This window comes from Silurus meridionalis, chromosome 9 (assembly GCF_014805685.1).
Source record: "Silurus meridionalis isolate SWU-2019-XX chromosome 9, ASM1480568v1, whole genome shotgun sequence".
NCBI lineage: Eukaryota > Metazoa > Chordata > Actinopteri > Siluriformes > Siluridae > Silurus > Silurus meridionalis.
In genome coordinates, this window is record NC_060892.1 from 20,710,306 (window position 1) to 20,726,662 (window position 16,357).

Genomic DNA, 16,357 nt, shown 5'->3' on the forward strand with positions numbered 1-16,357 from the left:
TTCTTTGTTGATGTAAGTAAGGACATATTTTATACGCAGCAGGCTCCGTACAAAACAGGGGTGTAACGGTACACTTGTTACCGAAAGTTTTCGGTACAGGACATTCGAAACACTTTTTATTATATTGATCAAATCAAGCATGTATGGTGGAACCTCATTTGACAAACTGCTGTACATATGTTTTGTTATACAAAAATATTCGTGAAATTTTGTCTCGTTATACGTATGCAGCTTTGTTATACGAACATTGTGCCAGGAAATTTTATTAGAAGATACTGAAAGCATTCCCGACATCAGGGGATTCCCCTACTTATTAGCAGTAAACCTTATCCTCAACTCCACCTCGTATTGTGCGCAATACAAATTGTATCCAGTATGGATCCAGTAGCGCAGTGTCACTGTGGGTGGATATACACCGACCAGGCATAACATTATGACATTATAACATTATGAATGGTGATTGAATTACATTAATCGATGCACGTGGGGAGTGAAGGCTGGCCCCGGACAACAGACGATCTTCTGTAGCTCAGATTGCTGAGGTCGGGACCGTTTTGGCAGCAAAAGTGGGGGCCGATACAATATTAGGCCAGTGGCCTTAATGTTATGCCTGATCTGTGTATACTTAATAAAATAAAAAAGTGTATTGCATTCATTTTATTTGTTCTAACGGTGTTAAACTGTGTTAATAAAACAAGCAATATTACGTTTTGCATTTCTTCCCCCTATCTGTAGCGAAATTAAAGCGAAACGTGACCTAAAAACCGAGGTACATACCGAACTGTGAATTTTGTGTACTGTGACCCCCCTAATTGTTTGGTGTTCAGTGTCGTGAATTTTACCCTTCGATGGGGTGCAGGGCAATAGCGCGGGGTTTCTCCATGCTCTCCCAGATCAGCACTTTACGGTGTGAGCCGTCAAGGTTGGCGACCTCGATGCGTGACGTCCCCGAGTCGGTCCAGTAGAGCTTATCGTGGATCCAGTCTATTGCCAGACCCCCTGTACGGTTAAAAAAATACAAAATAAATAAAAAGAGATTACAAAAGTTAGTCAATTAACCTTCAAAAGTTTTATTTTATTATATATAAAAATATGTTATAAGACCTGCAAAACTATAATCAAATAAATGAATTATTTAATAATTTGTTTCATCTGAGGTGTGTGTGTGTGTGTGTGTGTGTGTGTGTGTGTGTGTGTGTGTGTGTGTGTGGTGTACCTGGACTCTCGAGGCCAGTGGACACCACCTCCTCCACGTTGCTGCCGTTCAGGTTGGCCTTCATGATGCGGTCGAGCGTGACGTCGGACCAGAACACCAGCTCCCTGTTGTGGTGGAAGTCGAGCGCGATGGCATTCTCCAGGTTGTTCAGCAGCAGCGTGTACTCGGAGCGGTGAGGCAGAACTTGACGGATATCGATCCGATTCGCAAACAACAGCACCGGCTCTGGGCCTGAGGAAATCGTCACGCAGATAAATAAAAGAAAAAAGATGGGCGTGACACTTTAATAGGAACATTTGGAGGCCTGATCAATAACGAAAATGAGGCGCCGCAGAATTTGAAAGAAGGAAAGTGAGGAAGCGGATCTGAATACGGGACATCACGAGACAATTCCATGCCTGGGCTCTACCGTGTCTCATAAGGATCAGGGATGAGCATTATACAAGATTTTTTTCTTGCATTCGCTTTATTTGGAGACTTAAGAGTTATCAGGTAAGACGAACCCGTAGGGCCACGCCCACTTTCAGAATCCGGTTGTTCGATAAATAACTGAACTTTTACAAGCATGTTGGAGAAGTGCTGTAAAAAAACTCACCCAGAGCTTTGCAGCTGCGTTTGTCAGGTCGGAGTTCGTAACCCTGAACACACCAGCAGTGGAAGCCCCCCTCTGTGTTGGTACAGCCCTGACTGCAGTAACCTTCCTCAGCACACTCATCCACATCTAGAGGAGTCCAAAAAAGAGAGAGAGGTTTCAGCTCTCAGTCACAGGTGAGTGAAATCAGACAGCTGGGACACAGACGTGTGAACATCTGGCGGGTTTATGAGTCTCACGTGTCTGCACCAGTGATGTGGACAGACGTGTGCGGAAACACAATATAAACTGTCTCAATGCGAGTTTCAAGAGTTTGGGGGGAAAAAATCTCTCTCTCTCTCTCTCAATCAATCTTTCTTTCTGTGTATCTCTTTCTTTCGATCTGTCTCTTGCTCACTCTTTCGATCAGTCTCTCAATCTGTATATTTGTCTCTCTCTCATTCTCTCTGTCTGTCTTAATCTCTCACTCTCTTTCAACCTCTCACTCACACTCTCTCTACCCTCACTCTTGTTATCTGTCTCTCTGTGTTTTACTCGCTTTCACACCATACCTATTCCCATGTCTCTCTCTCAATCCGTCTCTCTTTCACTCTGTCAGTTTATCTGTCAGTCTCTCTGTCTCCCCCTCTCTATTATCTCTCACTTCCTCTCTATCCATCTCACTCACATCCTTTTATTCGTCTGTCTCCGTCATTGTTTCTTTTCATCTCTCTCTCACTCTTTCACTCTGTCTCTCACACATTTTATCCATCTCTCTCTCTTTATTTGTCTCTCTTTCATCACTCCCTTTCACTTTGTCTATTTGTCTCCTTTTTACACATTCTATCCATGTCTGTCTCACTCTCACTCTATACATTCTCTCTCTCTCTCTCTCTCTCTCTCTCTCTCTCAATGTCTATTCGCTATATCTCTCTCCTACTCACACTTTTTCTGTCGGTCTCTCTCTCTCGCTCTTTCTCTCTCTCTCCTTACCTTGGCAGATTTTGCCGTCCTCTCTCAGTCTGTAGCCCGTGTGGCAGCTGCACTGAACCAAACCTCGAGACATCTGACACTTCTGAGAGCAGCCGCCGTTCCCTACATTACAGTTCCCCTCGGTAGAGCGGGGTCCTACACACACACACACACACACACACAACAAAGTTTGTGATACTGAATTCAACATACACTGTGGCACGAAATCATCAAATAAATGTGGATTATTAAATAAATTGCATTTATAGTGTGTGTGAGCGTGTGTGTCCTTACGACATTCCTGGTGCGGATGTTCGTCGGTTCCGTCCCCACAGTCGTTGACATCGTTACACACCTTGCGCTGGCCGATGCAGCGACCGTTTCCACACTGGAACTGATCTGATGCACAGGAAGGAACCGAACCTACAGACGAGGAAACGAAAAAGAGGAGCAGGAAGAGGAGGAACAGAGAGAATAGAAAAGAAAGTTTTATTCAGATGAAAAAATGTGTGTGTGTGTGTGTGTGTAAGTGAGAGAGAGAGAGAGAGAGAGAGAGAGAGAGAGAGAGAGAGAATGCGTATACCATTTTTGTCACAGCCCTCTTCATCGCTGCCATCAGTGCAGTCATCTTCACCATCACATCTCCATGACAACCGCACACAGCGACCGGACGCACAACGGAACTGTTCAGCCATACAAACAGGTACCGCTAGGGCAGGGAGACACACACACACACACACACACACACACACACACACACACACACACACACACACCATTAACACAATCACGTTTGATCTCGATCACTGGCTCTCCTTACAAACAAATATAAAAGTGCGCACACACACACTTACTGCAGTTGTTCTCGTCTGATTGGTCATCACAGTCGTACTCTCCATCACATCGCCATCCAGCGTTGACGCACATCCCACTGTTACACATGAACTCTGCTGTACGGCACGGCTGGTGAGAGGCTACACACACGCACACACCACAAAATCACAGAATACACACAAAACTTTTCAAACAGCTGAAATGTTGGATTGATCAGCAATAACAACAGGCTTAAACTGTGTGTGTGTTTATCTAAAGTGCAATTGAAAAAACATTACTACGCGCCACTCTCACTTCACGCCACAGCCGTCCTTCCTGACATCACAAATCAGTGGGAAATAAACTGGATTTATTAATGGGGTCATGAAAGGAGATTATGTTTGAATTAATATGTGTGAGGAAACCAACAGACAGGGACTTGTGGACGCTGACTGTCTGTGACTGGTGTGAAAGGGGGCAGAGCCATTAAAGTGTCCTTACAGCAGTCAGACTCATCGGACCAGTCTCCACAGTCATCGTCTCCATCGCAGTGGTAAATGTCCAGGATGCAGCGACCGTACGCACACTGGAACTCTTCCACACTGCACGTAGCAGCCATGACGTCTGCGGCTACACACACACAAAAAGCATCCTATGTGATATGCATTTCACAGCTGGTTAAGGAACATCCTGCTGACACACAAATACCTGCCATTGCTCAAAACACATACACACACACACACACCCACCCGCCGTGCCGTCTATATACAGGAATGGGGCGTGTCAAAAAGCAGCTGATTCTTCTCTATAGATCTCTCTCTCTCTCTCACACACACACACTTACGGCAGTTCTCCTCGTCCGTTCCGTCTTTACAGTCAGTGTCTCCGTCACAGTACCAGTGCTCAGCTATACAGCTCCCATCCGAGCAGCGGAATTCCTTATCGGAACACTTCCTTAGGTCTGGTCACACACACACACAGTTATAAGTATGATCGGGAAGCACACACAAAAGATTTTAACCATTTATGCAGACCTGGCAACCCAGCAACGCAAAACCAACAGTGTGCTCAAGTTGACACTTTTCACTTTCATAGACGAGCTTAAACTACAACATCAATTACAGGGAAGTGTATTTGATATAATGTACATAAAACACACACACACACACACACACACACACACACACACACACACACACACAGTTTTAGAAAGTGTGTGAAACTCACCGCATTGTTCATCACTGTTGTCTCCACAGTCGTTGTCTCCATCGCAGTGCCACAGGCTGCGGATGCAGTAACCATTCTGACAGTGAAACTCGTCCTCCTCGCATTCCCGAGGAGCTACACACACACACCCACACACACACACACACACACAGATAGAGAAGCCAATCCCAGAATTACATTAGAGTTAGCGACTAATGAACAAAAAATTTTGGACAGTGTACTGAAGGGTACCCGCCCACATACACAGCACACTCTCTTCTTTCTGTGCTATTAATGAAAGATCCACCATGGTCCCCTGTAACACAAAAGTCACCACTAAAAGCTCCTATAGTGGGTATGAAGGTTTTAGAAGCAACCCATGAAGGAATGGAAACAGACGGCTTGGGCCGATGAAGCCCATTTTTATTTGCATTACAAACATTAAACATTGTTGCAGAAAGTACACTCCTTCATGGCAAGTACAGTGGCGTATTTCAGCAGGACTACTCTTCCCCATTCACTGCAAAAGTTGTTGAATGCTTTGAGGAGCAAGACAACAGTTGTAGGTGTTGTAGGTGTGTCCAACCCAGAGACGTGCACGGGACGGATTTCTTAGTCCCGCTCTCGCAAAAATATATGTTAGTTTTATTTTCAATGCAATGATTGCTTCATGATGAACATGGACATAAACAAGGCACTTTGCAGAACATAGAACATCAACTGAAACGATATCTTATATAAAAAAAAAAAATATTTAAAAAAAAATCAGGCTAAGGTTTTGTTGTGTTGTATGTTCCTTTCTTTAATAATGAAGTGAAATCTGTAGCACTCGGCAAATTCCCTCTGTCTTGCACTTCAGACGTTGTGCCTCAGTGCGATCCAGTAGTCTACCACCCATTAGAGTTCGCTTGCCTGTAAACCGTTTTATTTTATTTTAGTTGCCATTGTTGCTTTTGTGCTTTAGATACAGCACAGTTTATTTGTTTGTAGTCATTTATTTTAAAAAATATATATTTTTAAGACCGCAGGAGTCTCTCGAATTATTTTATGCAACCCACACGAGTGTCAGGATCTTCTGGCCACATGGTGCGCACTTCTGGGTCGGCAGCCATGTTGTCCTTTTTCCCACGCCTCCCAGGATTTAGGGACACCCAAGACTTTAGCTAAGGATCAGATTATCTCACCAGCTTCCAAAGTCACTGAGAATATTGCCACCCTGCCTGCTCTGGTCCCTTTTCCTGATCCTGACCCCTGTTCTGCTCGGCTTCTGGTTTGGACCCTGGACTGTTTTTGGACTGTGTTTTTGCCTTGCCCATTGCTCAGTTTGTTTCTTTATTAAAGCCTGTTTTCACCATACCCCTGTCGCATCCTGCATTTGGGACTCTTTTGTGTCGGGTGCAGGTCTCTAGTCCAACCCTCTAAATTCCGGATAACTCATATCTGAACTAAGATTGATCATCGGTGGGTCTTGTGGAGTCCTTGTGTGATGGGTCAAAGCTGTTTTGGGAGCACAAAGGGGAACTCGACAACATCCGGCTGTTGGTTTTAATGCTATTGTTTTGAGGACGATGAAGGAAAAACTATAGAGGTGCCCGGCCTGTGTATAAAAACGTATACTACCAGTCAAAAGGTTGCATACACCTAATTATACAATGTTTTTTTTTTGTTGTTTGTTTGTTTTCAACATTGTATTTTATTACTGAAGACATTGAAATTATCAAATATGGAATTATGCAGTCAACAAAAAAATAACTTTTATATTTTCCATTCTTCAGAGTTTTGCTTTGAGAACAGCTTTGCACACGTCTCTCAGTGAGTCTCATGCGAATGGTTTTTAAACAATCTTCAAGGAGTTCCCAGAGATGCTGAGTGCTTGGCTGCTTTTCATTCACTTTCCAGTCTAACTCATCCCTAAACGTCTCAATTGGATTTAGATTGGGTGATTGTGGAGGCCAGGTCACCTGGACAAATAGCGCTTGCATAACCAAGAGGTGTGTTTGAGGTATTTGTCTTGTTGGAAAACAAATGATAGTCTTACTAAGTCCACTATCTCGCTGTACAAGTGCTGGGGTTGCCATGCTGATTGAATGCACCCTCAAAAAAGTGTCATCAGCATAACAACCCTGTACCATCAAACCTCCTCATCCATGGTTCACGGTGGGAACCACACATTCAGGAACCGTCTGTTCACTCTTCTACTTCTAGTGTTCTAATGTGAATTCCTTGTTTCTTGGCCCAAGTAAGTCTCTTCAGCTTGTTTTTCTTCCAAAGTGATGGCTTCTTTGGTGACTACCTCGTGAATCTGATGAGAGTTTGCCAAGCTGTCATTAAAGCTGACTGTAGCTAATTTGGACAATCTAAAATATAAATTCTGGGTTGTTTGACACGTTTTTGTTTATTACATAATTCCCTACGTGTTCGTTCATAGTTTGGAAATATTCAGTATTAAGGTAGAATGTTGAAAATTAGAGGGTGAATGAGTTTTGCCGATTCATTGGCACCTATAGTTGATTGCTGGAACTATCAGGAAAAATCCATACAGATAGTTTTTCCCGAGTTGCATTATACAGTAAAAGAACAAAAGAATCGTTTCTTTTTCGATGTAACTGTGCATTTATTTGGAGTCTTTTTGTTTCAGTTTGAATGTCTTTTATTTTCCTCTATATTTATTAATATAATTAATATATTCGTATTAATTTCATTTAGAACTTTTTCATGATGTATATTTATTTATTACATTTTTTTGCAAAACAGTATTCACTGTAACATGCAGTGTTATGGTTGTTTTTTATTTAGATTTTTTTTTATCCAGTATCGATTGATTAATCGCTTATCGGCAACTACAATCCAAGCATCGACCAGTATTAGTAAAATCCACTACTGAAAGGAAAAGGTGTGTGTAAACTATTGGCTGGTACTGAACACTCCAAACGCAACAGTGCAGCTCGCTATGAGCGTGGGGTTCACAGCGTCAGTGTGTACGCCGTGAAGTGGATCAGTTACGTCAAATAAAAAGCATTTAACCGACGAGGCGAGTTAAACCAGCATGCGTGCGCACACAACCACAGATACACGTTTGATGTCACAGATTCACTTTCTTCCTCGCTCTCACTTCTAATTGCTTTATTCCCTCTTATTTGAACTCTCCTTTTTTATTTATTTTCTTCTTCTCGCTTTCTCTCGTATTTCTAACGCTCATTTCTCTGTCCCTTGCTCCGGCAGTTTTTGTTCATTTGTCCCCCTTTTCTATTTGCTTTTCCTACTTTCTTCCAATTATTTGCTTTACTTTCATCTGTCTGTTTTTAAATATATAAGAAGAATGAGGGATTTCTCTCGTCAGTTTCTTTCTTTTCTGTTCTTATTGTGCATTTACATGGGGGGAGGGTGAATAAAAGGGTAAATGGGGTAAAAGGAAACTCATCTGCTGTCCTTCTGCTGCCACCACCACAATGACCTTGCCTGGAGGTTATGTAAGACCTGAGCAGGGTGCGACCTTTGACCTTTATCATGTTTGAGTTAGAAGAGGAAAGAAAATAGAGAGAAAGAGAGAGAGAGAAGGAGAGGGGCTGATGAATCAAAGGAAGTGTGTGCTGAAGCTAATAGGAATAGAGGAGTGCGTGTGTGTCTGTGTGTGTGTGTGTGTGTGTGAGTGAGAGATTGGTCAGGAAATTGGTAGCTTCTGCTTTAATGGCTTTCAGTGAGGCTTTGTTTTTATTTATCTGCAGGTCAGTCTTGATTCTAGAAAAATATTTAATCACTGCTTTAAACCTGCACCGGGGACATGAACAGCTCTACTGTTACCTCTGCCGATAGTATACACATTCCTATCACTCTGCAAAAGAGAGTATGGATTAGGGGTGTAACAGTACACAAAATTCATGGTTTGGTACATACTTTGGGTTTTAAGTCACGGTTCGGTTACATTTCTATACAGTAAGCTGGAAGAAATGCAAAACATAAAATTGCTTGTTGTTTTTTTATTTTTATTATTGTTATTTTTATTATTATTATTATTATTATTAACATTTGTGAACAACAGTTAACAGTTATGTTTTTTAACCATTAAATATAAAAATAAATATAAAAAATAAATAAAATGCCTGCTTGATTAAAAAAAATAAAAGTTATATTTTATATATATATATATATATATATATCCAAATAAAATGGAACCAAATTAATGCCATAGACTTTTCTTTTATCATAATGATTTAATGTGCTAAAAAATACAATTATAAAAAATTTAATAAATCAATGAATTTTTTTTTTTTTAATAGTCTACAATCATTAGACCCCATTAAGACAAAACAACTCTTGTGTAAGTCTGTTTTTTACGTTATTAAACTATATATATATAGATTTTTTTTATTTTATTTTTTTAAATATGCACTACTTAACTTAACTAAATTTCAGCATACTTGAACTAAAATCTTTTATTTCTTAAAAGCATACATTTAATTATTTATGTATTCAATTTATTTATTCATAAATGAATTCGTTCCTTCTGTCTTTCATTCGTTCACTCCCTCAATGTGCGGAATTGTCAGGAATTTCTCCTTTGGATAAAATGCAAAAGAATCCACATAGACTGTCATAAAAACGTTGGCAATAACAGCAAGTGGCAGCGAATTTTTCAGATGCGAGGAAAGAAATCTGATGTGCAGTACAAATTACATGTTTCGTCTTCACGTCCAGGGAAGTCGGATTGACTAAGTAATAAAAGAACACACGTAACTCATACTCAATGCCGCGTGTCTCAGGGATTAATAAGAACATATCTGTTTAATTGCTTTAAAATTGTGCACTAGTGTGTGTTTGTGTGTGTTCAATTCAAAGCAAAAAAAGTCAGTAGAATTTTGCTTTTTTACGTGTCAAACTTACAATGTGGTATTAGATGAAAAGTTGCCAGTTGAGCCTTAAACCCACACTCATGCACACATGAACACACATGGAATTGGACTGCATTTCAAAATGAGAGAGAGAGAGAGAGAGAGAGCACAAGAGAGATAGAGAGACAGCTTTAAATAATAAAGGAAAAGGGAGATGTGATTTACGAGGCATTCAAATAAAAAATTCATAAATCTCTCTGCAGACCCGGCGGCTTTAAATGGTGAAGGAGGTGAAAGCCACTCGAGTGTCTACACGTCGGAACTTTGGATTCGGGGGAAAAAAAAATATAGGTCACTCGTGCATTATTTTTTTTTTTACCCCAGTGTAGGGCCTGATCATTTAGAGGGGTTGTGACTGTAAATGAGCTAGCTGACCACTACACATATACATATACATATACATACATATATATATATATATATATATATATATATATATATATATATATATATATATATATATATATATATATATATATATACACATACATATATATATATATATATATATATATATATATATATATATATATAATGTATGTATGTATGTATGTATGTACTGTGTGTGTGTGTGTGTGTGTGTGTGTGTGTGCATGGCCGTCTTCTTTTCTGAAGCTGGAGGTGGAAGGTGGAGAAGCACCATGTGTCTTACATCAGGCAGCTCCGTGATGTCAAGTGAAAAAGGATCCAAGCAACAACCTGTGCAGCTCTGGTGAATTCCATGCCCAGGAGGCAATGCTGGATAACAATGGTGCTCACAACCAAAAAAAAAAAAACCACTGGAGAGAGTTTTGATCCTTTAGAGGATACACATATACACACACACACAATTTTTTAATTAACTTGTGCAAGAGCGCAAGCGTTGCATTTTCCTTCTCCAGCACTCGTTTCTTCAGATCAGGGCTTCCCAGTGACACAAGGAGTTCAAGTGGAACATAGAGCACAGGAACATTTCTCTTTACCTGTAATCTGTTCATTGCTGCTTCTACATACCAAATAAAGGGGGGAAAAAAACACTCGCACACTTGCTTGGCGCGTGCAGCCGGAGGCACTCGAAGGAAGTGTGTAAACCACGAGGTCAAAGGGCAAACCCCAAATTTCCCTTAAGTCAGGTGTAATTTGCAAGAAAAACCTGATCTCTTGCCCCTTCGTGTTTTGCCACATGTAGAGCCCCGGGGCGGCTAAACTGATCGCTGTGGTTTACAACAAAGAAGAAATGCGCCTCCCCTGTAACTTTCACTAGGACTTTCACTAGACTTTTACAGCGTCCAAAATAATAGTAATAATAAAAATTAAAATACTCACGGCAGTCCTGCTCATCTGAATCGTCCTCGCAGTCGTTGTCTCCGTCGCACACCCACGAGCGGCGGATACACTTCCCGTTGTCACAGTGGAAGTCCAGAGGAGAGCAAGTGGGAAGCACTGTAACGTTAAACACAGACGAGAGCGAGAGATTAGAAATTATGCACAGTCTCACACTCGATGGGACGAAGGAGACATTTCCAGAAGGACAAAAAGACAGGTTTTTTTTTTTAGGTGAGAGAGGAGCGATTGTGATGGTTTGGTGATGTGCAGAGGAAAGACATGGGGTATATGAGGTAGAAAAAGGAAAGGCTGAGGAGGAGGATTATGGACATGGTGAGGGAAGACATGCAGGGGGTTGGTTTGAAAAAGGCAAATGTAGAGGACAGAGTGATATGGAGACAGATGAAGTAGTTGTTGTTGTTTAAGTAAAGAAGTCTCCAGTGTCTAACAGTCTGTAGGTTTTCCACCACAGAACTGTGTATTTTTTTTATCTCATCTCATTGAGTCTCACTGTGACGACTTGTGAGAGATTTGGTGTACAAACTTTGACATTTCCTACACGCATGACACCGACAGTCTTGGCGCATTTTCCTGACAGTAGCCACGGCGAATCTGCAGCTTGCACTTACAGAACATGGCAGAATATTTGGAAAGGCTTCACGAGATCAAGTTGCCATGGCAGCCATATCCCTTTGGGCATCTTTTTTTTTCTTGTTAACAGTCGGGTTAAATGACGGGCGTTTAGTTCGCCTCAAATGCAGCGTTCTATGGATCGACAATCTCAGGCTTTAGGTCGAGTTGTGTATCAAACGGGTGTAAGGGTACACAAAATTCACGGTTCGGATCGTACCTCGGGTCACGGTCCGGCTTAATTTCGGTACATATGATATATATGATATTAATAATATTTATTAATTATTATTATTATTATTAACGTTTGTGAATACCAAGAGATTACATATTAAACCTGCTAGGTTAAAATAAACAAAAAAAATCTGAATAAAATAGAATAAATCAAATGAAAGCTATACACCTCTTATATTGTATTCTAATTGTGCACAATTAAATCAATGTAAAAATAAATGAAAGTTAAGATATTTGTGTTTTTTCACATTTAATATTTAATATGTTCTACTTTACTGTTCTACTTATTTCAGGACACTTTAGCAAATGTCTGCAAAAAAAAAACACACACAATTGTTATTACCGTATTTTTGGACTATAAGCGCTACTTTTTTCCCATGTTTTGAACCCCGTGGCTTAAACGACGAAGCGGCTAATTTATGGATTTTTCCTGGGCTCTCAAAAAACTGAGCGACATAACATTAGACCAATGAAATTTCCGAACAAAAACGAAACAACGCACCTCACCTGTGTTCTGAGCTGCACGGCATCGGGAGAAAAGCTTTCACCGGTATTCCCAAAATGCCGCTCTGATCTTAAAGGAGCCACAACATATTTCACTTGTTACACCGTGTAACAGACACTGTCTTTCGTTAAAGCCTGTGGAAAGCCTGTGACAGGCTTATAGACAGGTGCGGCTGATTTATGTTCAAAATAAAAAATCTTTGTCAAATTCAGTGGGTGCGGCTTATATATGGTTGCGCTTTATAGTCTGGAAATTACGGTATTATTATTATTTTTTAAATTTATTTATTAATCAATTCCTTCCATCCTGCATTCATTCATTCATTCATTTACTCCTTCAATACGTGGAATTGCCAGGAATTAAAACTTGAACTTGGCACGGATTTCACGCAGTACAAACCGTGTTTCTGGTACGGATCGAGCAGTGACTGTGACACTGCGCTCGTAGTGGAGATTAAACGTTCTTGCGGTCCGCCACTCATATGTTCATGAGGGTGACGTAAAACAAGGATTGCGTTCGGGACATGTGTGAATCGCACAGAAGGTCCTGTAGCAAAAGGGTTCGGTTCGAATACATGTACTGTAACACCCCTAGCAGGAAAACTGACGCAATAAGGTTTCAGACGTACAACGGATCCCTGACGCCTCGAGATCATTACATCAAAACGCTGCCTTACGAGGGGGTACTGTGCAGCGGGGCAAATATGTGAGACAGATGTTAACGCACTTACAAGACTCCTCTGGATTTGCGGTCGAGAGAACACACTAAATTATGTAGGCATTCTTGAACATCTTTCTGGTGTGTGTGTGTGTGTGTGTGTGTGTGTGTGATTTCATTACTGCTGAACTGGATCCTTTCAGACTAATTAGATCAGAGTTCTCCAGCACGTATGCGGCTGCATTCATTAGATATCTGTGTGTCTACGTGTGCGGGGGTTTTGTGGGGGAGGGGGGTTGTTGGAAATTGTTTGCGTGTTTACCGATGTCTCATAAACCGCAGAGCCACTGAATTCTCAAACCTTATTGGTCAGAAGGTGTTGATAAATTTTTTTTCTGATCACAAAGCAAAGCGTGATCAGAGACTCAGAGGAGAGTCTTCGCAGAATGAAGAGTCGATTCAGTGTGTTTGTGGACGCAAGTATAAAGGAGTGAATGTCGAGAAGCGACATGGAACTTGCAGATATTACACATTAAGTGTGGTTATAAACGGAAAGGAATAAAAACTGCACACGTGCTGGCGTTTATAAAAACACGTGTTATAAAAATACATAAATAAACGTGTCAGGGAAATGATTTTTGACTCAGAAAATGACTGTGTGTGTGTGTGTGTGTGTGTGTGTGTGTGTGAGAAACGGAGAATGTACTCGCGCTGCGTGTGTCCGGACACGCGTGTCTGTCTAGGCATGCATGCATGTGTTTATGTCTCTGCTGGGAAGGAAGTCTGGAGGACAGAGTGCTATTGCTCATTTTTTATGGGCTACTTTTCACACACACACACACACACACACCTCACGGTCAATTTTCTACTATGTATGGGGGGCAATTTTCCCTGAGAGACAGACTTTACTTGTTTAAAATGATGAGAATTTCAGGTGGTGGGAAAATATGGAAAAGTGAGAGAGAGAGAGAGAGAGAGAGAGAGAGAGAGAGAGAGAGAGAGAAATGAAAGAGAAAAAGAGAGAAAGACTATCCGCTTATATGACATAACCCACATGGGAATTCTGCTGCTTTTTTTTTTTTTTTTTTTAAAGAAAGAAAAAGACATACTGGAAAATGTTTTTGAAGTTTTTGCACCCATGACCACCACACACAACTGTGCACACACACACGGCATGGAATATGCTTTATAATAATGATAATAATAATTATCATTATTATCATTATCATTATTATCATTATTACTACTACAGTAAAGGAGATGCTGCCCCTGTATTTGAGCGTAATGTGTGAACTCGACTCTACAGTCTGTGCACTGCATTCCTTTCATACTCTGTCGGCACAGACTCTGTGTGTTTGTGTGTGTGTGTGTGTGTGTGTGTATTGAGCGTGCAGGTGTAGAATGTGGGTCAGCGTGGCTCCGTCCTGCTCAGTCTGCTGGTTTGCTCACTGTCTCATTACTAATTCACTCTCACGCCGGTCAAGCTTACCACCCCTGCCCCGCCCCCAAACTCCCCCATCCAGTGTGTCTGTTTTCTCCTGATGCTTTGTTTTTCCTGTTCCTGCCAGTTGTAGAAACACTGTTTGCACGCACACACACACAAAACTCGACCCATACTCATACACCTCACTCCATACCCATACACCTCACTCCTCACTCCATACCCATACACCTCACTCCATACTTATACACCTCACTCCATACAATTCCACCCATACCCATACAACTTAACCCATACCACTCCACCCATACACCTCACTCCATACCCATACACCTTACTCCATACAAATCCAAACATTCCCAAACACCTCAATCAATACCACTCCACCCATACCAATTTAAAGCAATTCATATAACTTCACCTATACACCTCACTCCATACAACTCCTCCCATACCAATACATCCCAACCCACACAACTCAAAAAAAGGTCCTAATTTACCAACACGCCGAATAACCAGCGGTAATTTGCATGCTGAGGTTGTGGGCGTCTCGTGGGCGTCTCGTGGGCGTCTTGTGGGCGATGAGGGAGAAAATGTAAATGAGGTTTCTGGTTTTCACTCTGATTTCACTCAATACCTAAAAACTGATGAAATAGGATGGATTGAAACGCGAGGTCCGTTATGTAAGATATTTGCAAGTGGGAACCTTTTGTAAGCCTCCATATAAGCGCAAGTTTAACTTTACTGCATTGATAAATCCTCATTAATGTGAGTCAGCGTTCGGTTTTACTTCAGTCATTCACTTCACTGATTTCTGATTCCCTACAGTGAATTATATAAAGTTAAAGTCTGTTATAAAGCAGCAAGACAGTTTTATTGTGCTATTATACTGTACACAATGTAGGAAACTAACTAAGTTAACAAGATTTTGTTTGGGATTCAGCTCATTTTAATTCAGTTTTATTCACGATTTTAACAATGGACATGCAAACCAACCCATACAACTCCACCCAACCCATACAACTCCACCCATCTCATACAACTCCACCCAACCCATACAACTCCACCCATCTCATACAACTCCACCCAACCCATACAACCCCACCCATCTCATACAACTCCACCCAACCCATACAACCCCACCTATCTCATACAACTCCACCCAACCCATACAACCCCACCCATCGTGACAACTCCACCCATCTCATACAACTCCACCCAACCCATACAACTCCACCCATACAACTCCACCCATCTCATACAACTCCACCCATACAACTCCACGCATCTCAGACAACTCCACCCAACCCAAACAACTCCACCCATCTCACACAACTCCACCCAACCCAAACAACTCCACCCAACCCATACAACTCCACCCATCTCATACAACTCCACCCATCTCATACAACTCCACCCAACTCATACAACCCCACCCATCTCATACAACCCCACCCAACCCATATAACTCCACCCATCTCATACAACTCCACCCAACCCATACAACTCCACCCATACAACTCCACCCATCTCAGACAACTCCACACAACCCAAACAACTCCACCCATCTCATACAACTCCTCCCAACCCAAACAACTCCACCCATCTCATACTCCACCCAACCCAAACAACTCCACCCATCTCATACAACTCCACCCATCTCATACAACTCCACCCATCTCATACAACTCCACCCATCTCATACAACTCCACCCAACCCAAACAACTCCACCCAACCCAAACAACTCCACCCATCTCATACAACTCCACCCAACCCATACAACTCCACCCATCTCATACAACTCCACCCAACCCATACAACCCCACCCATCTCATACAACCCCACCCAACTCATACAACTCCACCCAACCCATACAACTCCACCCATCTCATACAACTCCACCCATCATACAACTCC

At 41.6% G+C, this 16,357-nt stretch overlaps 1 protein-coding gene across 3 annotated transcripts in view; it reads right to left on the minus strand.

The window, feature by feature from the left end:
• lrp4 (low density lipoprotein receptor-related protein 4) overlaps positions 1-16,357 on the minus strand; it is an 80,907-nt gene that overhangs the window by 25,727 nt on the left and 38,823 nt on the right. For all 3 annotated transcript variants that reach the window (XM_046857122.1, XM_046857121.1, XM_046857123.1), the window contains exons 3-13: positions 10,973-11,089; positions 4,800-4,913; positions 4,417-4,533; positions 4,074-4,202; positions 3,614-3,733; positions 3,343-3,468; positions 3,054-3,182; positions 2,781-2,915; positions 1,812-1,937; positions 1,217-1,447; positions 843-999 (exon numbers count right to left, since the gene is read on the minus strand). In XM_046857122.1, the coding sequence (XP_046713078.1) occupies positions 843-999; positions 1,217-1,447; positions 1,812-1,937; positions 2,781-2,915; positions 3,054-3,182; positions 3,343-3,468; positions 3,614-3,733; positions 4,074-4,202; positions 4,417-4,533; positions 4,800-4,913; positions 10,973-11,089 (1,501 nt within the window). The remainder of the gene's footprint in view (positions 1-842; positions 1,000-1,216; positions 1,448-1,811; positions 1,938-2,780; positions 2,916-3,053; positions 3,183-3,342; positions 3,469-3,613; positions 3,734-4,073; positions 4,203-4,416; positions 4,534-4,799; positions 4,914-10,972; positions 11,090-16,357) is intronic.